At 43.1% G+C, this 25,995-nt stretch overlaps 1 protein-coding gene across 1 annotated transcript; it reads right to left on the bottom strand.

The window, feature by feature from the left end:
• Positions 1-1,532: 1,532 nt before the first annotated feature.
• LHCGR (luteinizing hormone/choriogonadotropin receptor) lies at positions 1,533-25,346 on the bottom strand. The gene is made up of 11 exons (XM_069799926.1): positions 25,198-25,346; positions 18,457-18,528; positions 15,499-15,573; positions 13,670-13,744; positions 13,037-13,111; positions 12,859-12,936; positions 10,102-10,170; positions 9,354-9,428; positions 7,954-8,139; positions 5,349-5,429; positions 1,533-2,882 (listed from the first exon to the last, which is right to left on the bottom strand). Exons 1-11 carry the CDS (start codon positions 25,344-25,346, stop codon positions 1,649-1,651), a joined length of 2,169 nt encoding a protein of 722 aa, XP_069656027.1. The 3' UTR covers positions 1,533-1,648.
• Between the last annotated feature and the right edge of the window lie 649 nt (positions 25,347-25,995).

The raw sequence follows: 25,995 nt of genomic DNA, 5'->3' as shown, positions 1-25,995 counted from the left end.
GTATGATATCAGCTGAGGATCTGTCTTCAGATACCGTGAGCATCATCTACAGAATGTGATCTAAGATGCTAAAACTTTGACTACAAGCCTAAATAAAATGCATTTGCTTTACCTTCTGTGAACCATAAACTGCCAGATGTAGGTGTCGCGCTACAATATTGGTTTGATGAAATGTAAGTGCTCGTGTTCCTCCCGTCATAGGCAATGTGACCAACCTGTCAAGACTAAGCAACCTGGGAAGAGGCTTGATCTGCAGTCTGCAGCTTTTGCATCTGTTTTTGCCCAGAAGACTGTGAACTTTCCAATAACTAAGTACCTCATTTTCAGAAGACGGGGCACTGCAGAACGTAGCCTCGTTAGGACGTGCCTGGGGCAGACTCCCGCAGGGATCCTGACTGGTGGTCAGTGCAATCTGCAGCTTATCACCCAGTACAGATTGTTTGGCCCATGTGATGCAGGTAAGAACTTACACATTGAATCTCCAACTTCAATACGGTGTGGTGTTGGCTCACGGCAAATGAACTGTGTGAGGGTGACAGCTTATTTGCTGTGGACAGAGTAAATATGCTGCAATAACAAAGGAATGATCAATTCTTACTTAAATTAGGAATGCAGCCACAAATCTGGATCTCCGTAGCATCAGGCAATGCATGGTGAAAGAAATGATAGATTTTTATGGGAAAACACAGTTACTAAAAAGTAACTACTCTGCTTCACCTGCTGGGAATGGAGTTGGACTGTGAGTACTGAGGAGTCCCCAGTGCATCCCAAATGCCACTGGCGCTGGTGATGCTGGAGAGTGGGCAGATGAAAATAATTCATGAGACTGTCCCTGGAGAGAAAACAAGGCAGCACTTACTTGCCTGTGCAGGAAGCAGCTATCCTGCTGCTGAGAGGGAGCATTTACAGCTGACGTGATTTGTGTGTGTGCACGTACGACATACAAAATACATTCCTGGGTGCAGCAGGTGGGGTTTTACAGCTATTGCATCTTTTGTGATTTCCAGATCATACATGGCTGTGTATGGGTCAATTTTTTAAAGTAAGTTAGAGCTGGGTCTGAACTGGTAGGAAATGTAAACTGTGAAATTGCTATTAACAAAGGTTCAGCAGGTCAGCTTTTCTCCTTGGTGACATCTTTACAAGCTTCCACTTGAACACTGTTCTTTAACCAGCTGTATGTGGCTGTGTAATTGGAAGTTTCTGTTGATGAAATGAAGGGAGGCATCTAGTTTAGTGCTCCTTTCTTTAACCCAATAATGCCAGCACATCTGATAAGAGTGGAAAGAGAAGGCATGAAAGGTAGCAGACAGGCTTTAAATACCCTAGGGAAGCAGATCTGGAGAGAAAGGAGCCAGACTGCCATCACTGCAGTACCTGTTAACTTCAAGAGCACCTTGACTACTCCTGGGCTCCTCTGGTTCCCCCCAAAGAAGAGTTTTGCCTAATAGTCACCTTCCACACCTATCATTACAAAAGAAGAAAAGGGAAAATACCACTTGGAACGTCAGAACAGTTATGTTGCATAAGAATTATTGATTGGCATTTTTATTTATTGTGAAATGTTCAAGATACTATAAAATAATCCCTAGTCACTAAAATAATTACAACTGGCCTGGCAAAGTGCCGCATCTATTGGCGCTCCAGTTTAATTTGCATTGTAAGATGTCTTCTCTCGTACTGCAGGATACGGCTTCTCTAATGCCGACAGGAGCAGCAGCGCTTGTGAGGCTTTGCTGGGGGCTGTGGCTGAGTTGCTGTTCTTGCAGTTGGAGGTATAAGCAGAGAAATAGTTCATCCTGTAAAGCTCTGCTCGGCTCTTACAGCACCCAAGCTTGCTCATCAGCAGAAAGAAATCCCTTCGAAATGCTTTGGTGAAAATTGCGTAGAGAAATGGGTTTGCACAGGAGTTGACGGGGTAAAATAAAACCAGCAAGATCTTGGAGTTTGTCACTGTGATGAGAGGTACTTTAAAGGCAGCGGATATGGCAAAAAAGGAGATGGGGGCCATGCAGGTAAAATCTGTGAAGATCAGTATTGCCATTCTCTTGGCGACCTTGGTGTCTTTATTGGCAGCTACCAGCTCTGGATTCTGAACAGCTATGTAAATCTTAATGTAGCAAGCACAAATGACAATGAAGGCGACAACATTGAGCACTAAGATCAGCAGTATGTAGGCTTGGGAAAGACCCGTTTCAATATCCATGGGTAAACAAATGCTGACCTTCATGTAACTGCTGACCCCTAAGAGAGGCAGCGCTGCTATTAAAATGGAGAATATCCAGCCACCGAGCATGATCGGCACGGCGTGCCTCAGTCGTAGCTTTCGATCCAGCTGCATGGCGTAGGTGATCGTGTGCCATCTTTCTATAGTGATCACCGTTAGCGTGTACACCGAGAGCTCGCTTGCAAACACGGTGAAAAAGCCGGCAGTGCTGCAGCCGCTGCCCGTTTGCCAGTCTATGGCGTGGTTGTAGTACTGACCGCTTGTCTGGGCGTCAACAGAAGCAATGAGCAGCAGGTAAAGTCCCATGCAGAAATCGGCAAAGGAGAGGTTGCACATGAGGAAGCGGGGAACAGTGAGCTTGTAATGGCTAGTTATGAGAACGAGGAGTACAGTGAAATTGCCAGCAATGGCAAGGATGTTTATAAACCAGATCAGGACTCTGAGAAAGCTGTATCCCAGGATGTCTTCGCAGGGATTAAATGCATCTGGTTCTGGAGTGCACGTGAGTATTTTAGGCTGACAAAAGTCATACTCAAAGTCGAAGCCAGTCACTTCGCCATCATCGAAAATGGCGGAGTAGCTGTAAGGAGAGGTTTCTTCACCTGTTGCAAACAGGTACGTGTTCTTTTCTGCTGACCACAGCGATGTGTTGTAACTATTAAAAAAACAACCCCCCCAAATAGAAGTAAACTATTTGTTACATGCTGCTCATGCTCTTTTGTAAAATACAACAGATAACAGTTTTAAAACAGTTACTTCCTACATGTGTTTCTACAGGAGTGTTTACGTATAATGAAGCCTTGTGAGGATGCCTTTTCTTTGGGTAGCAGCCTTGGAGAGCAGCAGAGGTCATAGTCACATCCATGGGAATGCTTTCTTATACAGCTTACTTACAAATAAGTACTTTATCTTGATTGCTTTGTAAGCAAGCCATCGTGTCACGCTGCCAGTAGACTGCAGTTCAAACTACAGTAACACTGGAGTTGATGGATTGTAGGTTTGATGCACATAAGTATATCAGACAGTTATAGAAGCCAAGCTAAAATAACCTAAGGATTTTAACTGTGCACCCTTATCTCCCGTAGGAAACGCACTTACTGAACAAAGTCTTGAGACTACGTATGACTTGGGAAGTGCTGAGGAATTTGATGTTTGTAGTATTATAAAGTGAGGAGTAGAAGTGTATGGTTAACTAGATAATGTTGATGGCTAGGAATATATTAAGTTTAGACTGGACCCAATGCCTAATTATAAACATTTTAGGTGTTTAAAGTGAACATTTTTCAATCTCTAGGTCATCAGTAGTGTGGGGATAAGCCTACCAAGGAAGAAACATTTTAAAAGCAGTGTCTCTTCTGATTCCCTGTCAGAACAGGTACCTATTTCACAACTACTCAATCATCCTGACTGTGAGTGTTTGGTGGGCAAACACTTAACCTGCGGTGTGAGACCTGGAAAGCATCTCTGTTGAGGACAACTGGTAGCTTTGGGATAACTTACATACATGCTTAAACTTCCACATCTACTGAAGCACGTACATTAAACTATTTTGCTGGAGCAGGGTCTTAACCGGCCAATGAAGCTGAGCTGCTTTTCAGCTATTCCTGTTGGGCAAATAACTTCCCAATCTTGTTATCCTAAAAGGATTGTGATTTTCTGAGAGGCCATATAAACATGGTGCCATGTGCAAGCTCTTGTTTTCTTCTAGTAAGAGCTCGTGACTTTCAGCTGATTTCTGCTGTGGCTCCCAAACTTTGCAATTTGCGACCGTTCAGCCTGTGAATCATGACCTTCCATTTGCTTAATATAATGTCTGCTCAGAGAATTGCTGGGATTGGGATTTACCAAAGCAAAAGGCTTCAGGAGCCAATAGACTGGACAGACTAATACACAGTAGGAGTGTAACAGATGCCAATCCAAATCAGGGGGATTACTCTGGCATAGGCACTGGTGACTTGTGTGATCATATTCCTCGCTGGGGTGTCGCTTCACTTGCCTTTATAACGTGATCTAATGCTCTGTGTTTACATCCTCGCCTCACCTTGCTTCTCCCCAAAGTCACCGCTGATAGAGGCAATATATTCTTGGTCTTGTTGACTGCCTGGACTTTGCCTTTTTGTAGTCCTGAAGTGCTTCGGTTTTGCAGTTAGGAGTGGGGTGGACAGGACTGACTAAGCGAGGCAGTCAAAGATGCTGCTGGCAGGCAGCAAATGAGAAGCGGTGACAAGAGAATCAAGGCAGCCGTTGCTTTACAAAAGGCCAAATAAAACCAAATGGCAAGTGCAGGAGGCCTCACCAACCAGCAAACAAGACAGTGTCCAAGGAAGTCAGTACCCCAATGAATCGATCACATTTCAGCTGTATTTAGCTGTTGGAATTTTATGACCATACCCTCGTTTTTTCTAGACTTGTAAAATGCTCTGACCCCACGTCAGGGCTGGTGAGAAGTCCCAAGGTCTCCCATTTAGCTGTAGAGGGATGAATAGTAGCAAATCCTTAAACTTCCCCATTAAATACGGGTTTAGAGCCTCTGTCATCCAGTATGGCCAACGCAACAGTTTCTCACTGTCTCACTGAACGCTGTCAAACAGAACTGCGATGACAGCAAAAGACACATTTAGAAGAGGTAAACCAATTCCATGGGGTCATCACACTTCTAACTCAGGGACTCTATTTCTACCATGGAAAACTACTGACATACAGACTTCTAATTATCCTTTCTATAGGTACAAAAAATATTAACAGTAGCAGCTCTTCTTTGAATCACACAAACAACTGCAATTATCTCAGGGCCTGAAAAGTCTCCATGTAGGCCATTAACTTATTAAATATTTAATCCCTGTTTTGAAAGTCTTTCAAGAATTTAGAAGAGAAGCTGGGGTGAGTAAAGCTCATGAAATTATGGGGATTTTTGGTTTTTTTTGATTTTTTTTTTCCCTTTCCTTTTGAACATCAAAATCACAAATCTCGGTTTAAAGACAGTAAAATTACCACTGTGCAACTTGTAAGGGTGACTGAATCGGCAGCAAAAGACATGCTGTTCTAGAAAAAACACACAAACAGCAGGAGGAGGAGGTCCATATTTGCTACGTCCAGCATCTGTATGCAGAGAGGTACTTACAATATTTCATTAGTTGGTCTCGTCATGGTGCTTTCACACTCTTTGGAGAAGTTGTCAAAAATGGAAAGCAAGGAATTTTGTCTGAAAGAAGGATGAAAAGAAAGTTGAGTTGCAGTCTGGATTTTGGCCAAATGCTCATCTTCTCTGCAAGTGATCTTCACAGGCAACAGTAGGCAGTACCTCATGGGGGGTATAAGGATGGTCTTTCAGCTCTGTTAGTGTTCATGATGTATTTTTTTATAGTGAAATAACTTGAGCTGGAATTAAAAGGTATGTTTTGCCTTATGAAATACTGTATTGAAGTGGGCCAGATTCTCCACCAGTATGAATGGTTGCAGTTATGCTGGCTTTTAGAGACATGCATGTTAACAAATGCTGAGAAGCTGGCCTGATCCTCTATTTTAAAAACTGTTTGGGATCTGAGGGTAGGCTTTACACGCTGGAAGTAAAGCAATTTGAAGAGTACAGGTTGAAAGATGACATATTTGGCAAAATCTCTGGGTTTGAGGCTTTGAAAGCATGGGCCAGGTACTCTGCCAGTGTGAATGGAAATGGCTTTGTCTGACCTCATTGCTGCAACAGTAGAAAGAGCTAGTAAAAATACTAAGATCTTTTGTGTACTCTTAAGAGAATCAGACACCTGGAAGCTCATAGAAAGTTTTATGTATAATGAGAGAAATACGATACCAATCTAAGCCACTATGTGACACTTATAAATAATAGGACGGCAACAGAAGTTGTTTTTTCTTGTAATTTTTTGAAGATGCAGTATAACCTGCTTTTTCCCCCTGCCCCCCCACATTCAAGCCAGTGGAAGAAAGTCTAGGGAACTGAATGCTGCCTTCTACCTCTCTTACAAGGCTCAGGGAATGAGCGCGCCACAACTGTACCCCAGAAATCTCAAGAGTGTTTGGTCTGAGGACTTTATTTCCCTAATGTCTGTGATGCTGAGTTAAGTGAACCTGCTTGCCCAGTCAGATGTAAGACCTTATCACCATATCTCACTGATCAGAGAGTGCAGTCTATAGGTGCTAAGGAATGGGATATGGTGCAGGGGTAATAAAAACTGGGTGGTATGGTTGTATGTACAGTACAGGGCAACAGAAGGGGGCAGAAGGAGACAGAAACAGGCTGCAGCTGTGTGACCATGAGAATGCATAACCACACAAAGACTCTTCCCTGTGTAACCTGGGAAAGTCTTGGGAGGTCTCAGTCTCTGTGGTCTTCTGCTGTCATCAGCAGATGACAAGGAACAGCCAGAGATCTGCCTCTCAGTCCTTTGTAGTAGCTGGTCATATAGAGTATAACAGCCTGTTGCTTGTACAGGTTTTTCCAGCAGCCAGGGCTGTGAAGACTGCTCTGAACCCTGCTGATGTTCCAGTTAGGAGGGCAGTCTAGTTTCCTGATATGCAGGTTGGTTTGTTTTTTTCCCCAGTTTACTAAGAAAACAGTCACTAAACATAAGAAAGTGACTTACTAAAGCATGCCTGTTTTTATAGAGTATGATCACATTGCAAAGTCAAGCACCTGAAAATAACTACGTTTCTGATATCTTCATCAGAATGAATAAAATACTATTTTTTTTGTCCCAGAGTTCCTTTTGCATTTAATACACTCAGAGACCTGATCTGGGACCGAATCAGAGTTCGGTAGCAATGGAAAACCTTGACTGTAGAATCTTTGCTCTATTCTTGCAAAAGCAGGAACCACTTAGTAAAATGAGGTAGGCAGAGAAAGCATAGCATCACCGCTAATTTTACCCTAAAGAATTGGATTCTGCTCCTGCCTTTGCAATGCAGTCCTGGCGCGATGGCATGCAAGTCACACAGATCAGACTTCTCACAAATGACTGCTCAGTACGTCTCTTCTGTAGCCTTCATTTGAGACAGACGAGAAGTGAGGCATCCTCATAGCTTCAACTAAACCCATCTGGAGGTGCTTTGGCTGCCTGAAGCCAACCGAGGGTTGACTTCTTTGAAACAGAAATGCTGAAAAATTAGCTCCAGTTGTATCAGATTGACTGCCTTGAATTAGCAGATGCAAAGCTCTCGCTGCACCACCGTTTCCAGTTGTGGGGAGAGCAATACTGTCTATTGTTATCTGAAATGACTGGAACTAAACCGAGTAACCTCTTCCTTTAGGCTTGTGTCAGGTTCTGGTTTTGGTGGGTAATTGAAAGCCTGCCTTTTCTACGAGGCCATTGTATCACCTGCATTAAATAAGCTACATAGCTAAAGGCTACAGGGGGTTCTTTTTTTTTTTTTTTTTCTTAGGGCAACACACTATGGATGGAGATCTCTTCCATGTGCCAGTAGGCTTTTTAATTGAGATACCAAGAAAAATACAAGCTTTAAGCAAACTCAGAATAATGTTCCTGCTGGCAGATCCTGTGCAAAGGATGGGATCCGTTTCTGTTCTAAAATAAATGGAGATAATTTTCCTGGCTTTAGCAGAGATCTGTTGTTTTGTGCAAGGCCTCGCTACGTACCACAGCTTCCTTGTAACTGGAATAAGGATAATCAAACCTCATGTGCTGAATAAAGCATAATTACCATTTTGGAGCTTCTGAAGTACTGCAATGCAATAATGTGCTATTTGGACTTACTTTTCTGTCCTTAGATTTCGAAAAGCACAGCAATGGCTGGGATACGTTAGAGCAGCTTCCAGAAGACTGCTGAATTTATCCAGTGGTGGTAGTCTCTTTAATGAGTAAGATGACGTTGCATTTAAGACTTGAATGGCCTCGAGCCCGTAACTAGGGAGGGATTCCAGTGCCGTTGAAGAAATATCCCTGCAAAATAAAGAGACCATTCGCTGTTCTTTTCACACATATAAAAATACCACCAAAGCATGACAGTAGGTAACAGGGACTTGGTTTTTCACAAAGGTCTAAACCTGCAAAGCCACTTCAGCACCTGATACCCAGCTCAGAAACACTTTCTGTGAAACTACAGAGCAGCAGGGTAAGAGCATCCCCATGGCCCAGGACCCCCAGCAAGGCAAGGAGCTCACTTTGTGGTGGGGAAACCCAAACCCACTACTCCAGGGGCCGTGCCCTGACCTCTCTGTTTGAAAGCTGCCGTGCACGGAGTAAGCGACAGCTCTTTAGGCTAGAGAAAGGGAGAGAAAGTGGGAAAATGGGACTCTCAAGCCAGCTAACAGGTAGGACACCCTCCTGGCTCTCTGCTTGGCTCTGAAGGGCTGTTCTAGGTGTTTTAATTAAATGGTTATTAATTAAAACACATAAAAGAATCCATCATTCTTGCCTAGCCAAACTGAAGCAGTTTGGCTTAGAGTAACTTCAGAGGGGCTGTTTGTGTGAGGAGAGGCCATCGACATGACTAAGGATTTTCAGAGTCAGGCCATTAAATGGGGAAAAAAGGCTGCAATTGTGGAAGTGATATTAGTAATGCCATGTACTGTAAAGCACCAATAAAAGGAACAAAATGGCACGTGCGGCACAGAGTGCTATTTACAGAACCGATCATTGTGTTTTACTGCATGGAGTTACAGCCAGTGCAGCCCTCCAGTAAGTACTTGATTAATAAAGCATGAGGATGATAATAATGTGTTTTATTCAGCACAGGCTTATCGCATGCAATCAGCTAGTTCACTTTTATAACCAAATTCTAAAATAATATATTGTAAAAACATACTCATCCTACCAAAAGACAAGTTAGTTTGCAATGTCAGAATATAAGGCGCAGGAATAGGATCAGGAGGATCCGACAGAAAGAAAGCAAAGGTCGAAATACCTAAGAGGCAGGGGTCAATGCCAGCGCTAGAACCGGCTGAGAGGCATGTGTCATGGTGCAGACCGAGCCTTCCGCCCTGTCATTTCATGGCATCTCATTGCCGTGTTTCCATTTTACAGGCAGAGGGTAGGAGATCAAGCCTCCGTCCAGACTCAAAGCCCGTGTTTGCAGGGATGACGCAGCCCACGCGGCACAGCACGCTTCCCGCGGGATGCCTATAAATCCAGGTAACAGAGCGGTGGATACTTACAGGACATCGGGCCCTATAGCCCCTCTCAGGGCTTCGTTGTGTATCCGTCTGAGGTTCTTGTTGTCCTTCAGGATTCTGTGGAATCAAACATTAACTCTCTTTACATCTCTATTTTAAAATAAACCTTTTTTGGTGTCTTCTTCCCGTCTATTTCAATCCTTTCTCCCACCATAGCAGTTGTTGCAATATATGGCCTGGGAGCACTTGTATTTCCCATGCGACCTTTCCCTCCGCTGATGCCATCAGACCATTATCATCTACGCTTAATTCTGATAATTTCCAATTTCTTTTGACTTAAACCAGGAACAGCCAGTCTGGCTCCTTCATTGCAGTAGCAGCATACAAAAATGCAGCAAGAGTTTTGCCCAAACCCAGAGCTAGTCCCAGAGTGTGTGTGAGTGAGTTAAAAACCGTTGATGTTTCCAGATGTAAAATGCAGATTCCTCAATTTGGGCTACGGTTTCAAGCGGTCTATTATTGCTGCTAAATTTAAGAATTCATTACATTTTATTAAAAATTATGAGCTTTTCTCATAAAATCTGCAGCGTTCTAAGGGATGGTGTTTCAGGAAAAGCAGTAAGTGCTGCAGGATTAACAACTGAGTTGCAGTGACACTAAATCATGCAGTTTTCTAATGGGTATCAGGAAATGGAAGATACAGCCTGTTAAGCTGAAGAAGAGCCTTTGACTGTATTTGGACTATTATTTACTGTTTAAAAAAAATACTGAGGAGGGAAAACATACTCACAATTGATTCAGCTTTGTCCCATTGAAGGCGTGGCTGTGGATATCTTCAAATCCATTTTTATATAATTTGCTGGGGATTAAGAAAAAAAAAGTAAGGGAAAAGCTTTTGGAAAAGATGAGATTACGTTATTTACTACAGGTTTCAAATCTTAATGCTGCATTTGTTTTAATGATTAGAGGGTCTGCTTATAAAGAACAAAGGTAACTATTGCATGACTTATGTTAAGTCTAAAATTAAGATAAAATTGCAGCTTAAATTCCCTAAGCACCTTCCTGTTTAGCTGTTGAAGAGAACTTCTGCTTACATACAGGTCCTCCCTGCTCCAAGGGGCTCACCTGTGCCTACCTTGGGCTGAGATCCAGAAACAAGACATTAGTCCAGGTAAACTCCTGGCACACAGGTGACAACCTGGAGGCAGAAGCCCTGGATTTTGTGGTGTCAGCGCGCGTAAAGGGAAGACCGCAAGGGCTAGAGAAGTGTCAGATGGAAAGCGACTCTAAAGCCCGGAGGGTGCTGCTGGATTGCAGATCCTCTGCAGACAGCCAAATCTTCCAGCAGAACAAGAGACAGCTTTGCAGAGAGGCAGGGGTGAGTTGCATGTCATCCGGCGGTCAGTGAGCTATCAGCAACCCCAAAATACTGCTGCCAGGCTTGATTTGTGCTGTGGAAACCTTGCTGTCCCCTGTGCTGCACAGGGATGCTTGGTGCCACCCTGGCTTCTCGATTCCCCACCCTGGGTCCAGACACCTAAAGGCTGTGCTCTGCTGTGCCTGAAGTCCAGCGCTTTTCCCTCATTAGGAGATCTACCCTATGGGTCTGATTTCACTGAGAAAAATCCATTTCTGATACTAAGTTCATGTTTCCAATATCATTTCAATATAATCATTTGTATGTAGTATTTTCTGCTTTAATATTAAGCCCTAATAGAAAACTTGGCACAGCTTATAAATTAAACAAAACTTCTGATGTTGCTTTTCCACTTGTTTTTGGGAGAGCAGAAACTGGGGCTATGGAACCTGCTCCCAAGAAAAGCTGAAGCGTAGGGACTGCCTGGCTATATTCGACAGGAGAAGGGGTCTATCTCAGCACAATGCTGAAATTAGTGACTTCCTTAAAAACCGCAACAATATGTAGGATTGATTTCCCCATCCACGTGAAACACTAACCGTTGAATAGACTAAATTAGCTATTTGTAGTGCAATGTATTACTGCAGGCTGACTTTACACCTTCATAGATTACTTGTGTTTCACCAGACCATGCTGTAACAACAGGAATTACTTCAGCTAATTACAGTTAACCGCATGGGGTGGGCTTAACGTCTAGCTCTACAATTTGGAAGCTGCTGATAAGATAATTATTTTCTTCTTGGGGTGAGCTCCCTATCACAAAAGGATGGGAGAAAAATGGTTGTTGGCTGTTTCCTGACTGAGTTAAACTCCCTCCCATTTAATATACTTTAGGGTTACAGTAAAAATTTTAAGCACCTTTCTCCATCTCTTGTATGTTCATTTTCTTGCACCATTAACAGAATCATAATTTTTCTGAAGCTATTTTGAGAACTTGTTGGTAGGAAAGAGGTTCATGAGATGAAATGATGCCCTAATCTAAGCAATTGTTCCTCTTTAATATCATGTAGGAGTAGTCTTCAGTCACATTTATGCTCAGCTCCTCTAACAGTTTCAGAAGGTATTGGTCAATACCTAAAATCTGTGTAGAAATTACTGTCATGCTGGCACATCAGCCCAATGAAGGGCCCAATCCAGTCAAGTGCAGTTCTTGCTCATGTGCACACCTCACTTGCAGGTACAAATATACGTGGAGTTTTTTGCACGGTAGTTTTGGTACACGCTTGTCTCGAGGCAAGGCTCTCTGTCTGGATGTGTACTGCCTATTTAAAATCAGTCTGGTCTGCAAAGGTTGGCTTTACTGGCCTCCAAATTGGTGCTTGTGGCTACAACACCACTGCTGCTCCGCTGTTCCTTCCTTGGGAGACCTGAATTTCTGCCACATCCCGCAGAGAGGCTCAGTCTTCTTTTTCCTATTTCAGCACTTCTTTGTGGAAGTTTTTGTGAGGACAAGGGTGCTGCGAAATCCATATGTGGTTCTTGCTGTGCTGGCAGATGACACCTCACCTTGGCTTTCTGCTGCTTTTTGCGTTCCTCAGGTGGGGCATCTCGGCATCAAACCCACCCGCCTCACAGGTGGCTGTATCTGCTAAAAGGAAAGTCTTGGGTGTGGAGACTAAATCAACTTAAGCTGAGTCAAGAGAAATCGGGGTAAGAACAAGCGTCGGTACTTTGTACCAATTTCTTCTCTCCCTTCCTCCTCTTCAGAGGGACCCTGTGCAGCTGAAGCTCAGCAGCTTTAGATCAGTAGTATCAGCCTGGTTAGTGCCCAACAGCATTATTTCAAGAAACTGCATCCCGGAGGGAAGAAGTGAGACTTTGGCATCCAGTGCAGCTTTTGGAGTTTATGTCCTGTTGATGGTATTTTTTAAAACAACATTGCATGGAAGATGAGGATTTCAGTTCCTCCTCCTATTTTCTTTCCTAAGTGAAGTTAGCTTTTGGGTAAAACACTGCTCTTCAGCTTGACGAACACCCCTCTCTTTCCTAAGCATTTCAAATTTAACCCACACTACAGACATATATTGTATGGGACTTAATTTCAAAATTTTTTTATAGAGTCAACCTGCTTTCCTCAAGCAGAAGTGTTATCCTCGCACAAGGAACTGGCACTAGGATTATTTTACTCACAGTGTCAGTGATTCATTGTTCATCCCCTGGAAAGCATTTTGTGGTATAGTTGTCATGCGCAAGTTATCACAGAGCTCCCTTTGGGAGAGAAAAAAAAAAAAAGTAAGTTATTTTTGTCAGTGATCCAGGAACATGGTGGAAAAGACTCACAGCTGGGTTAGGTTGGGTCTCTACTTACAAAATAAAATGAGCTTCCAATGAGAAGATCTGTGTCAGGTCTGGAAATTGTCTTATTCCAGTGTTACAAATGCTCCTAGAGAAAAGCATAATTCCCATTTACAGGAGAAAAGATTACCGGAGTGGATGCAACAAGAAGCCAACTGGGTAGGTACAAGTTTAACAATGCATTAAAAGGTGAGTGACAAATGTGGTAATTTTTAATTAGGCTCTAATTGTAGTTGTAAACCTGTAAAAATTAAGTTTTGTAGCGTCCTCAAGCAGTGTCCTGGAGAAGCAGCATATGTTCTCTCTACATTAAGCACAAGGAAGAGATTTTAGTTACCCCTTTGTCATAGTACCTTGTCAATTGGAAAGTTTTATTCTAGAAATAAGCACTTAGCAGAACTAATTTGTAGACTTTACAACTGTTTTGTCCATTACTGCCCTGGGTTACTTTACTTTCTTGCCTATTGAAAGATCTCACTATTGGGTAACTGCACATTAAAGCTACTGTAAATGATGTATGTACTTCTGGTGTACCGTAATGCATGAAAAACTTTTTTCCTTACAATCCTTTCTGTAATTTGTCTGCTCCTTTAGAGAAAAAAACCCAACCAAACCCAAACAGCAAAAACCCAGAACTCTTTCTTACAAGTATTTTAGCCTTGGAAGGTTTCTGAATGCTCCGTCCTCAATGCGCAACAGATTTTTCGTGTTCAGGATTAATCTGTAATGAGGAAAAAATATTTCAGTATTATAATCATTATACATTTGGGAGGGTCCTGAATTTTGCTTGTGATTGGCCTTGTCAGAAAACAGTCAAGTGCAGAATATGGCAGAAGGCTCCCACGCTCTGAGCAAACTTTCTACAAATATACCACGAGTGCATTTCAAAGCAGTATTGGTAATAAAAATGGCCTGTAATTGTTAGGTAGCAGACAAAAGACAACAGCTCCTGAATTCTCATGATTCACTGAGTTGAGATGATCTGGTTTGGATATCCTGGTCACTGGTGGGAGTCAGCATTTTGCCGTCGTCTGCTGGTTCTTTGGGATATGGGTTCTGGGCTTGTGGTGTGCCTGACGCACTGAGCTTCTGCTTTACTACCGGGGCTCAGAGGCACGAGCGTTACTGATGCTCTGCCTAGCCAGGGAAGGCAGCTCCTCAGATGGTTTAACCTCTTAGAGCACCGTGGACTTCCTTAGAGCAGTGGCTAGTACCGCCAGATGCCTACTTAGATCTGCAGAAACTGGGAGATGGAGGTAAGTGTGTGAGAAACACCGTTTACTAGCGGTTGCTCAAAAAATGGGCAGACCCTCTCAATCAAGGAGCACTTTCTGCAGCTGTACTATCTGATAAACCTAGACATTTGCATAAAAGCCCAACAGGTGTAGCCCAGCTCCCTCCCTATGCTTGATTTACAAAATTCAAAGGTTTTAGCATAAGAAATTGCAACAAGAGTTCAAATTCAAGGATGCCATTGAACCCACCTACCCTGATCATCCATTTAAAGTGGCCTCGAGTGCAGCTTGGGACATCAAGCCCTTGCAGTGTGAGGCATGTAGAGCATTCAAGATTCAAACAGGTTTTCTTGCTAGCCTCCTGTAGCTCTTTATGGTCTTGCTTGGAAGACAGGCAAATGACAAGCTATCCATCAACTGTAGGTGAATGCATGGGGTCAAATCTTCTATTCCTTCCCTAAACCCATCATTGATTCTAGGGGAAGTTGGACACAATCAGAGGTGGACAAATCTGTGTCTCTTGCTTATGTGAGTAACTGGCTTCAATGGAGTTCATATATAAGAAAAAAAAAAAAAAAGATGGATTTGTCCTCACTTAGTTGCACCATCTTTAAGCCTCTTGCTGATCATGCTATGTGAAAAAGGCAGTAATGAGATATTGAATCAGATTTATAGTTTCCAATTTCACTAAATATTTCAGAGCATTCTCCTAGTCATTGCTTTTAACTCTCCCCCTCTCTCTCTGTCTTGGATGCCTGTGCTATGCAGGTCAGGTTTAAAATCAGTACATGTGCTGTTTGAGTAATATGTCAGTGCTCAGAAGAAGAGCTATGCATATTAAGCAGCTGCATTTAAATACTGTAGAGCTTTGAAAACTGCATCTTCAGAAAGGAAGATTTTTGTCATCTGTCGTCATCTCAAATTATTTCCCCGCTTAGAAAGCTCGACAGTGCCAGCAGAAGTAGACACAGAGCTCCGCTCCTGCCATTGAGCTTGCTGAAAGCAGTGGGACTTTCTGCGCATGGATGTCTGCATGATTTAGATCTCCAAGGCTAGACCTTACAGAGTGCTCGCTATTTGATATGGTACTTTGGAGAGAAATGTTTCTCATCACAGATCTAATCCGAGGCCAGCCGAAGTAATAGAGAAAGATTCGGTCCAAGAATACTTCTCTGCAGACTGTTTACTCCTCGATGATCCTAAATCACGATATGGATGCCTTTTTTTAAGTGATGCTTACATCTCAGACAAAGTGGGAAGGCTGTCAAACGCGCTCGCTTCTATTCTCTCCAGGGAGTCGCTCTGAGAGATTTCACTATAATGAAAAAGGCAGACACAAAGCAATACATTAACAGAAAAGATACCAGACATCAGCTTTCCACTTTGTATTTCCTTCTTTTATACGTAGTCGTCCAACCCCCGCTACCAATTCTGGTTTGGCAGCAGTGTCTGTGCCTTACCTCGGACATCTCGAAAGCCCGTGACAGCAGGGTCAGAGAGAGACCAGCCTTCTGCTGTCCTGGCAACAGGGAATGCCAGCCCTTTGGGATAAGTATCTCTGTTAACAGCTGATCTCCGTTTTCTCGGTAAATTGTAGGTAAGGTATCGACTAAGGGCCAGAACTCATGTAAACAGAGTGAGCCCAAGCCTCTGAGCCTTTTGCTGCTATCGTTGGTCCCGCTTAGTGAATTTATTTGCATGGGCAAGGATGTAGATCATGGTCATGGTGCTTCATACACTGTTATTAAGTCAGGATGATGGTCATCTAATCCACAGATGTAGCAATATACAAATATGCATTCAGTGCACTTTATGAATAATTTGGGGGTTTAAATGCCATTTTCATTACGTGCATGCAAACTGAAAGGAAGTGGCTCTTTTTCATCATTACACTGACCAACATGACTGGTTTTGTAGGCACTGTTGGATTTTGATGTACAGACGCTCCTATTCAGCACAGGTACCTAAGAATAACCAATGCTGAACACAGAGAAAGAAAAAAATCCGCTCATTTGATGCTTGTTAAATGCCTGTGAGATTAAGATTTATGGGACTGCACAAAATTGACTCCTGGAAGTAAATAGTATATATTGATACAAATACAGGGGAAAGGTCTTCAAAACTGTTTTTCTCAACAGAATTGACTGGAAGGGCACATAAACTAAACCTAAGATTATATGCTGTCAAGAAAAAAATATTTTCTAAACAATTGGAACACATCTACAAATTCAGAGTCAGTATTGTCACAGTCCTGAGAGTTATCTTATTTCAGTTATAATTACGAGAAAACAATTCCTTTTGGTGTTGCTATAAAACCCCTTAGACTAAAATGAATTGGTTTTTTCACTTGTAGTGGCAAAGGGGAATGCACACTAGAAATCATATATTAAACATGTATGTATTTCTTACAGAACTATTTATGATTTTTTCCATAGTCAGAATTCAGTGAGATTGTTGGTTTTGGTATTGCACTAGTTACTCATAAACGAAGGATGGATGTAGAACAAGTGGCCTGCTGAGCACCTGATCCTCGGAGACTCATGAGCTGGGAGGGATCAGTGCCTGCTGGCAGAACTTGAAGACTCTTTCAGGTCTGGGGTCTGAAACATGGTCCTTCCATGGGATTCCTCCTGTCTGCCACTGGCTTACCATTTACGCATGTTGGAATGACTTATGGCAGTGAGAATAATTTATCATCAGATTTGCAGGTGGTGATGAGTTGCCAAATAGATGATTTAGAGGTTTAGAATTAAAAAATATGCATTTTTCAAAGTAACACTAAATCTCAATAAAATTATGAAGTGTTCTATAGATTTACTTCAGACAAATGCATCGATTTCTACGCTGTTACTTTGGAGAGCTACATTAAAAGGACACAAAGAAATCAATTAAATTCTCTTTATGGAAGGGAAAATGTCAATGAACAAAACACTCCCTGTGAAGAATAGGATATGCATACAGTTTGGGAAAGTTTAGCCTCAAGTCATACCGGTAGGAGAAACTTTGTAGATTTAAGTTGGTCTCCCATCTGAAAACGATAAGTTCTCATTAGTCATTCAGATGCAAGTGAATGCAAGAATACCGCACCGTTGGATTGTACTATAAAACTTTATTGCAGTAGAATACATGCAGCGGAGTATAGCTTATTTTCTACTTGCTAGAGCTACAGGAACACATAAGTTTATAATTTGGCCAAAATTGTTTAGCCAATGAGCACTAAAAGCTAAACTAGTCCAGCTGAGTCTATTCAGGCATTTGCATTACCCTCACCCTTCAAGTCTTTGCCTTCAAGAACGCACCACAAAAGGGTTTCCTACTTTCTCTTTTTGTTTCCTTGAAAATAAATTATGTAACATCAATATATATTTTAATATATGATGCACTAGGTGCTTTTCAAAGGTGAAGGGAAGCATAAAAAGTGCACCTTGAAAAGAAAGTGGCATCATTTGTGCTGCTGCTTAGGTTCTGGGGGAGTCGTTGCCCTGTTCTGCATTGCACTGGTGTGTCTTCAGCTTTGTCCTTTAGGGACCAGCCAATGCAGATAAAATAAAAAATCATAAATAATACAGACCCAAGCCTGCCATCTTTCAGCTGGAATAACAACAGAAATAAGGGCAAAAGTGGTCAGACGAGCCTTATGGTCTGAGACCTTGATATAAGATAGGTACAAAGCCAAGGGAGGGGAAGCAACACAGACCCGGTGTGCAAAATTACAGCACTTGTAAATCAAAAGATCCAAGAAAAGGTTCGGTCCTACTGATCCCCTGCCAAGCTTGGTGCAAAATGCCAAAGAACTATCTTATTTGGGTGCTGCATAAATGTATAAACGTTGAATGCCATATAGCTATCATGGGAGCGATAACATTTGGTGATAGAAATCTATCTCCTCTGCCAATCAAAAGCACGTATCATCAGTTATTAAGCTGTATCCAGTTCTCTCCGATATGATTAATGTTTCATTATGCGATCTGTTAAACAACTGTTGAAAATCATACCTTTTCACAGAATCTTTTATATACTGCTTGTAAGAAAAGAAATGCTATGTTTATCCTTCCCCAGTGGGTTTTTTTCACCAATCGTAGGTTTTAGCAACACATTCTCACGTTATTGTAAACAGATGTTATTTGGGATGGAGGTTTTGATAGCATTTCTAGCAAGAAATTAAGGAAAAGCTTAATGAAAAATGTTGTCAACTTACATGATGAAGGCATCTCGAAGTCCTTCAAACGCGTGTGATGGGATTACTTTTACAGGCAGGTGAGTAAATGACCTGAAAAAAGAAGAGCGGGAGGAAAGGATTGTAAGGCGTGGGGTTTCCTTGTTTACAGATTGTACCATTACAGTGGACAGAAACCCAAAAAAGCATAAAGCCGCTTTATTTCGCCTGCAGTTCTCTGTCCCTCTGGGGCCTGATCCATTTACCATTGATCTCGGTTAAATGGAATTCAAAGGATATTGGGTCACTTCCTCAACAGTGTAAATTTGAGACTAATCACCGTCAAATCAATAATAATAATCATAACCTATTAAGTAAATTAATAGCCTGACGGAAGTGGGCTGCTACATTCACAGTCAAAGGAGAGTCTATTTACAGTTAGTTCCTCAGGAAAAGCAGCTTTCATGTAAAGCTTTTTCTCTATAAAACAGTATCTTTGCATTCTCTGGACCACGTTCTTCTCTCAGCAGTATCGCTGTAACGTTGCAGCGTGGCACCCTGAATTCACTGGCAGTGCTTTGGCTGCGTACAAGTGTAGAAAAGATCCAAATCAGGCCTGATGTGGTGGATTTTTGGTTGTGTTTTTTTGTTTTGTTTTGTGGGGTTTTTTTTTAATAATTAATTGCAAGTGTGGTTAGTTGATTAAAAGCAAGTGTATATTTTCCTTTTTTATTTTTTTAATTATGCTGACTGAGAAGTTAATAATGATGTGGGAGCCAGATCTGCATTTTATCATTCTACTGCACATCTGAATCACATTACTTTTTTACCAGCCAACTTATCTAGACATGACCACACTCTCCCTGATAATGGCCATAGGAAAATATTTAACATATTTCAAGACGTTATCTCTGTGCAAACAGATAATTGCTCTATTTTGCTTTTTAATTACAAATATCTAGTCAGGGACATTTGTTTCCCATCCTTAAAACCCCTCTCTCAAGTTTTTTTGACTGAAATGTTTCTGTGCTATTCCTAAAACCTGCCTTTTTGTTTTCTTTGTTGTCATAATCCTTTATATGAAGACAATTAAAAATGTTTATCAACTTTTATATGTACATATATACGTATATCTCATATATATATATATATATATACACGTCATGCCCACACAATATAGTGGCAGGCTGTCACACATATGTATGTCTCGGGGTTACTAGATGCACTAAGGAGCCTGGCAGTCAATTCCTAGCTACGTTCCAAACAGTCTGTATGATCTTTAGCAAATAATTTCGTTTCCTTGCACCTTGACCTCCTGTCAGTAAACTGCGAAGAACAACGCTTCCCTACCTAATAGGGATGTTGTAAGGATACGTATGGTTTTGACGTCACTGTGATTGGGTCATACCTGTCTCTAGGTGGACGTTGGCAAGTTGTGTTGTGCCTGAGGTTTGGTTAAATCCAAAATGACACCGTCATGTGTCTCGAAAAATGTATTTGCCCCTGAGGGGACAGAAGGGAAGAGGTAGTCCTGTAGTAGGGCTCAATACTCTGAGCCAAAAGGAAAACAACTTCAGGAAGAAGTGAAAAGTAGAAGCTGAGAAATTCCTGCTCTGTAACCCTGGCAGCAGGAACCTCTTCATAACTGCACTGTCAGCTGGGGCTGCTTGCAAAATAAAACATACCTTTTGTGAAAGCGTTTGCAAAAAATATTATCGCTTACAAAAGAAGTAGAAAAGTGCCTGAAAGTGCAAAAAATAAAACCCGGTCTTGGCTTTTAATTACATCAACATCTTCAGCCAAAGAACCTCCTACCTCCCCGAGCCGCGCCGGTGAGCGGCGTGGTGGTTGTAAATTCCCGTTAACGCGAGGCTCGGAGTGACCCGCTCCCCCTGCCCGCGGAAAGCCTTTGGCAGCGCTGCTCCCAGCTCAGCCACCTCAGCTGCGCGATTAAATTTAAGTGGGATGATCCAGCACTTTTAATGCGTACCGTAGTTAAACCGCACGACGGCACTTAATCCGTTCTGTATTTCAACTTCATTGGTTTTTGTTTTTTAACTCTCCTGAGTTCACCTTGATAGCTGGAACTGTGAACTCATCTGCACTGACATCACCTCGTGCCATTAAGCATCTCACAAAACAGCAGGAACAAAGGGAAAAGGCAATTCGTAATCAGCCTTCTCTCTTAATCCTCAAAACACTGGTGTAGCAGGCATAGACGGGTCCACATCAATACAGACATCTTAAATTCACCAAAAAGGTGAATGTTCCCATCCCTGTTCTTGTCTACTTTGCCTTTGTGGTTTATATCTCAAACCCTGCCTGTATTAAAGGGAAACATGTTCATTCAGGTGTCTTTTTCTATACTTACAACATTTTGAAGAAGATCCTTTAGCTTGCTAAGCACAATCCAGCCTGTATATATGTATAAGCATTTAGGTTAATAGAGTTTTGAACTGCTTGTTGCAGGCTTAATTCTTTCCAAAGCGCCTAGTAAAGCGAGGTCTTATCTCCTGTGTTGAAGTCTCTGCTATTGAACATGACTGATGTCTTTGATAACACACAATGAAACTCAAGCAGGTACTGGCAGGAATTAAATATTGATTTCTTTCTGATAGCACTCAGATTGTGACACTCAGATGTGACCAGTTATTCATCTCTCAGAGCCGAGGAAGCTTTTGATAAAAAAAAAAGAAAGTACAAACTGTGTTTTACAAAGCTGTGAAGCTTTTATACGTCTAACTTGGCTATGCTACTAGCCTGACTTGTATAGCTCATGAAAGGAGGGACGCATCCATCTTCAATACAAGTTACCAACACCGGTTTGAAAGAGTGTTGTTAGTTAAAGGATGAACTTCTGCACTTTTAAGAAAAACTGTAATACTTCTCTCGTAGTTAATACATCACAACTTGTATGCTTGTACTCACTCCTGCCATTCAGCAGCTGACAATACTGCGGCTCCAGATACTTGAGGGACTCTTCTTCCTTGGAGAAAGGATGGACAGACAGGAGTGGGGAGCCAGCCAGCCTTCTTGGCATTCACCAGCCCTTAGCTTTTCTATAAATCAAGCTTGGTTTTCAGGGTATATCGTTCTAGGCAGTAACATTTGAAATGGCCAGACTAAATACGTGTAAGACTAAGAACATCGGGAGAGAGAGGAACAGCACCTGGATTGACCAAATCCTGTCCTTGCCTGGTAGCTCAGCTGCTGTCCTTCTTTTTTCAGCTAGCATTTGTTTCCTCTATTTTTGTTTTGAAATCATAAATTTAGAGCGGGTTTTTCCCAGGGACGGTTAGTGTCCTGTTACTAGGATTACCGGGGCCAGCAGGGACCACGAGAGCAAACCACCTTCTGCTTCCCCTGCTGTGAATGTATGTATAGATGGAGCTGTAAGAGCTCTTCAGAAAACGTTCATGGGGCGGCCTATCCCAAGGATACAGTGGCATAAAACCTCTATCGTCCTTTTTTTGCTTCTGGGGTATAGCAGAGGCAACTTGACAACAATTTTTATCTGCTAAAAGATAAGCTTCGCTCATGTGCTACCACATAGACTCAAGCCCCAAGAGAAGCTTTTGAGAGGTCTAGATGCCCAAAGACCTCGGGACCACTTGTGGTCCTGTTGATGAGGAATCAAAGCCCAAACCCACTCACGCCTCTGGAGGAAATCTCTGTATTACAGAATTCGCCTTTTGCAAAAAGTGATTAGTTGAACTGGTAATTAAAAAAAAAAAGCACACGGGCCCTATAGCAATAGGTATGAATGTGTTACTGCAGCTGGGTTGGCTGTTATATTTTAGTGTCTCTATTTTATAGGATTACTCATATTTCTAATGGCCAAAAGGTGAATGCATAGGGTAGAGTCTTGCTGGGAGCGGCAAACATTTTATTCTGTGGTGTCCTTGGACTTAACTCAGAAGGATTGGGAATATTGATTGAAACTAAGACTGAAAGTCCACCATTTTCCTAGGATTTTTATCAGCTTCTGGGGGCAATGTAAAGTGTTGGCATTGATTTTTAAAGCCCTGTACATCGAGTATTATCTACCTGAAATACGAACTATGATGCTGGATATATCACACAAGCAGCCAAAGAGTACTTTCCGCTAGGTGATGATGGGTGATACATTATCTCCTATGAAAGGCACTTGGGGCCCTGAAACTGAATTCCTCTGCCAGTCCAAAAGAGCCAAACATGCCCTTAGTGAAGACATGGTAGAACTGTCTACTTGTTCAGGCTTTTGCTATAAAGTTTTGGATTTGGTGCCTGGTAATTTGGTGCCTAATCACGGGTCATTCACCCTGCTGCAGAAGCCCTGCACACAGGGGCACACACTCAGGCACAGCAAAGTGAACCTCACTATGAAATGAGGTTTTTGAAGGGGCAGAAGGGTATTAGGTATCCAGTGCCCATTCCTGTACAGCTGGAGTTAGGTGCCTATCCGTTTTAGACTTTGCTAAAAAACCCCAAAAGTACATATGAGCCTTCAAAAGAAGGAAAATCATGTTTTGTTTCAAACTATAATGGCGTTATTAAAGATTATTTTTCTGCTGAGACTAAGAAGACGCATAGCTGCTGTAGTCAAAATGGCACACAAAGGTGTCTGGATAATGGAGTTTCTATAGAGTTTGTGTAATGTCCAAATTAAAAACAGGAGCCTGAGAAAAATATGGTCAATTCAGGTCTGTATAAAAGACATCATTCTGCAAGCTGTCGGAAGCCTAATCATTTTGAAAACTCTTCCAGCAATAATATGACATGGCAAGAATAAGTCGGGTAAAGACAAATGGCTGAAATTTCCCTACAGGATATAAACTTGGGATATAACAAACTATCAAAAATACATTTGGAAGCACAGCTCATTACAGCATCAGGGCTGGCATTACTCAGGTATAGCTGGAGTTACTTATTGGTGTTTGTTCTCTTGACTGACTTGGTTGAACTCTTTTCTGTCTGTAAAGTTGGTTTCTACAGCCAGCCTAATAGCTGGACTTTGTGTGCAATCAAAAAGATTAAATGTTGTATTAAAGGTTGAAGGGAAAAATACTTCTCATATTTTTGCCTATCATCTAGCCTTGTTGATCTGAGTGAAGCATAACTGGCAGCAGCCATAAGCCCGTTATCTGTCTTAACCTGATCACTGAGGCTGGGATGTGGTTTCTTCTTGGGGTGATAGATGGAAAAAGGAAAGAGTAAACCAAAAAAAGAAAGAAAAAGCACGGAAGTTTAGAGCTTTTGATAACCTCTCTGGGCTGTGATGTGCATTGTCCTAATAAACATGCTAGATCGCTGCAAAAACGAAGTTCCCCATTTGTTTCTGCTGCTGCAGGGATCCTCGATGTGACCGACCCACTGCCAGCTCTGCGTGTGGTACAAACACCAGGGAAGAAGCGTGCTAGTTGCAGTAATTATGGAGAGTCTCTCCAGCATCCAGGGGCTCTGCTTTCTCTGACACTAAGGTAACACAGGGAAATGGGGAGGAAACAAATTCAGGACAGAGATTTTTCTGAAATCTGACTTTGGAGGAATGATTCACATGGCTCTAGATTAATACAAATTAGTATTTCTTGCTCCTAGCAATTCTCGAGCTAGGGAGAAAGGGAAGAGGAGATCAGGGATAGTATCATCCCCCGGGAATTTCAAGAGCATGTTAAATTTACAAACAAATCGGATGAAAATGGAAAACACAGGCTTTGTTACTAAAAGGGGCATAATAAGAAAACCCCAGCTCAATTCATGCACAGATAACCAAGGGATCCTAGAAAAGGCAACTCAGCTGTCTGTTGGTCGTCTAGTCCCGTATTTTGACGCCACGGTTGTTTAGACCAGTGCTGTAATTGAGCCTGTAAACAACACAACACCACTTGAATACCTGCGTATGTCAAGTATTTGTTCTGGTCGACTAGATCACGAGCTTGTGGGAGTGGGGTAAGGGAATGCCTGCGATTCCCTGTTGTTGTAATGTGATCCTAATTCCCAGAGGAGCATTAGGCAGGAGGATAAGATGGACCACCCTACAGAGGTCCAAACAGCTGTCAGAACTCACAGCAGCTTTTTTACTACCAGAGAGGGCAAAAAGATTAGCCACTAACCCGTCAATGAGTTGGACCTCGAGAAGAGGCGATGAGCACTGCTAGGAGGATTTTGATGCTTAATTATAGGGGGCATTAAATTGCACGAGGTTTGGGAGAGGAGGCTGCAAGAAGTCTGATGGATTTGTGAAAGAAAAAAAAACCAACTAGGACAGACAGAAGGTTTAGGACCAAATATCAACCTGTTATTCGGGTTCACTTTATAGTTAAGTATACCACTACAAGACGCTCTTTTGGGGGTTGGGAAGGCAGCTGCTGCCTCCTGCCACGGCGGGAGAATAGAAAAAGAAAAGTTCAGACAACTCCGCTACCACTTCTCTCCGCCGCCGAGGCTGCGTGCCGTTTGGAGAAACCGCTCACCGTGGCGAAACCTCAGCCCCGCCGTTCCCCCTCTTTTTTTTAAAACCCAAGTAAGAAAAAAAAAAAAACCCAAAATTAAAAACCAAAACCCCTCCATCCCAGCTCCACCACCCCACCCCAAACCTCCTCCCCTCCGCGGGACGAGCGATGCTGATAAAACCCTCCCAGCCGGGACAGCGCACGGCAAAACCGCGGTTCTTCCGCGGGGGGGGGGGGGGGGGGGCGCAACCTCCTCCCCACCCGCGGAACGACCCCCCCCACCCCCTCCCCTCCACGCATCCCCCTCGCGTGGGGCGAGCCCCTAACCCCCCCCACCACCCGCGGTACTTACGCGCGGGGGGGCGCAGGCAGCGCCCCCCGCGGCGGGGGGGGGCAGCGCAGGGCGCCCTGGCTGCAGGCGCAGCGCGGCGGGCAGCGGCCGCCGGCCGCGGCGGGGAGGAAGAGGAGGAGGAGGAGGAGGAGGAGGAGGGCTGGCACCATGGCCGGCGGCTTCTCTCGGCTCTGGGAGTCCCGCGGGTCCCGGCCGGAGCCCCCCCCCGCCCCCCGGGCTCCTCCCGCCCCGGGGCGGGCTCGCCGCCCCTCCGCCCCCCCCCTCCTCCTCCGCCTCCTCCTCCTCTCCCTGGATGCGAAACCTAGGGGTGGCAAGCAGAAGGTTGCTTTTGATTTTTTTTTAATTTATTTTTTTTTTAATGAGGTCTGGAAACGGGTCGGTCCCCTCTTGGGAGGATCATAGAATCATTTAGGTTGGAAAAGACCGTCAAGATCCTAGAGTCCAACCATCAACCGTGCCCACTAAACCAAGTCCTGAAGTGCCCCGTCTACTCGCTTTTTGAACACCTCCAGGGATGGTGACTCAACCACTTCCCTGGGCAGCCCATTCCAATGTTTGACAACCCTCTCAGGAAAAAAAAATTTCCTAACATCCAACCTAAATCTCCCTTGCCTCACAGGGAGGACAAGCGATGCTCTCTGTTCCTAGAGGCGTTAGGCGGGCGACGGTGTCGAACTCAATTCTGCTTCAGACTGGGGTGCTGGAAGGCTGAGGGGGTGAAAGTGTGGGCCCTGCAAACTCCCATTTGCCTGGCTCGTAACTCCTTTGAGAGTTTGTGTCTGGGGGAAAACGCGTTGC

This window comes from Haliaeetus albicilla, chromosome 13 (assembly GCF_947461875.1).
Source record: "Haliaeetus albicilla chromosome 13, bHalAlb1.1, whole genome shotgun sequence".
Classification (NCBI taxonomy): Eukaryota; Metazoa; Chordata; class Aves; order Accipitriformes; family Accipitridae; genus Haliaeetus; species Haliaeetus albicilla.
This window is presented reverse-complemented; position numbering and strand designations above follow the sequence as displayed.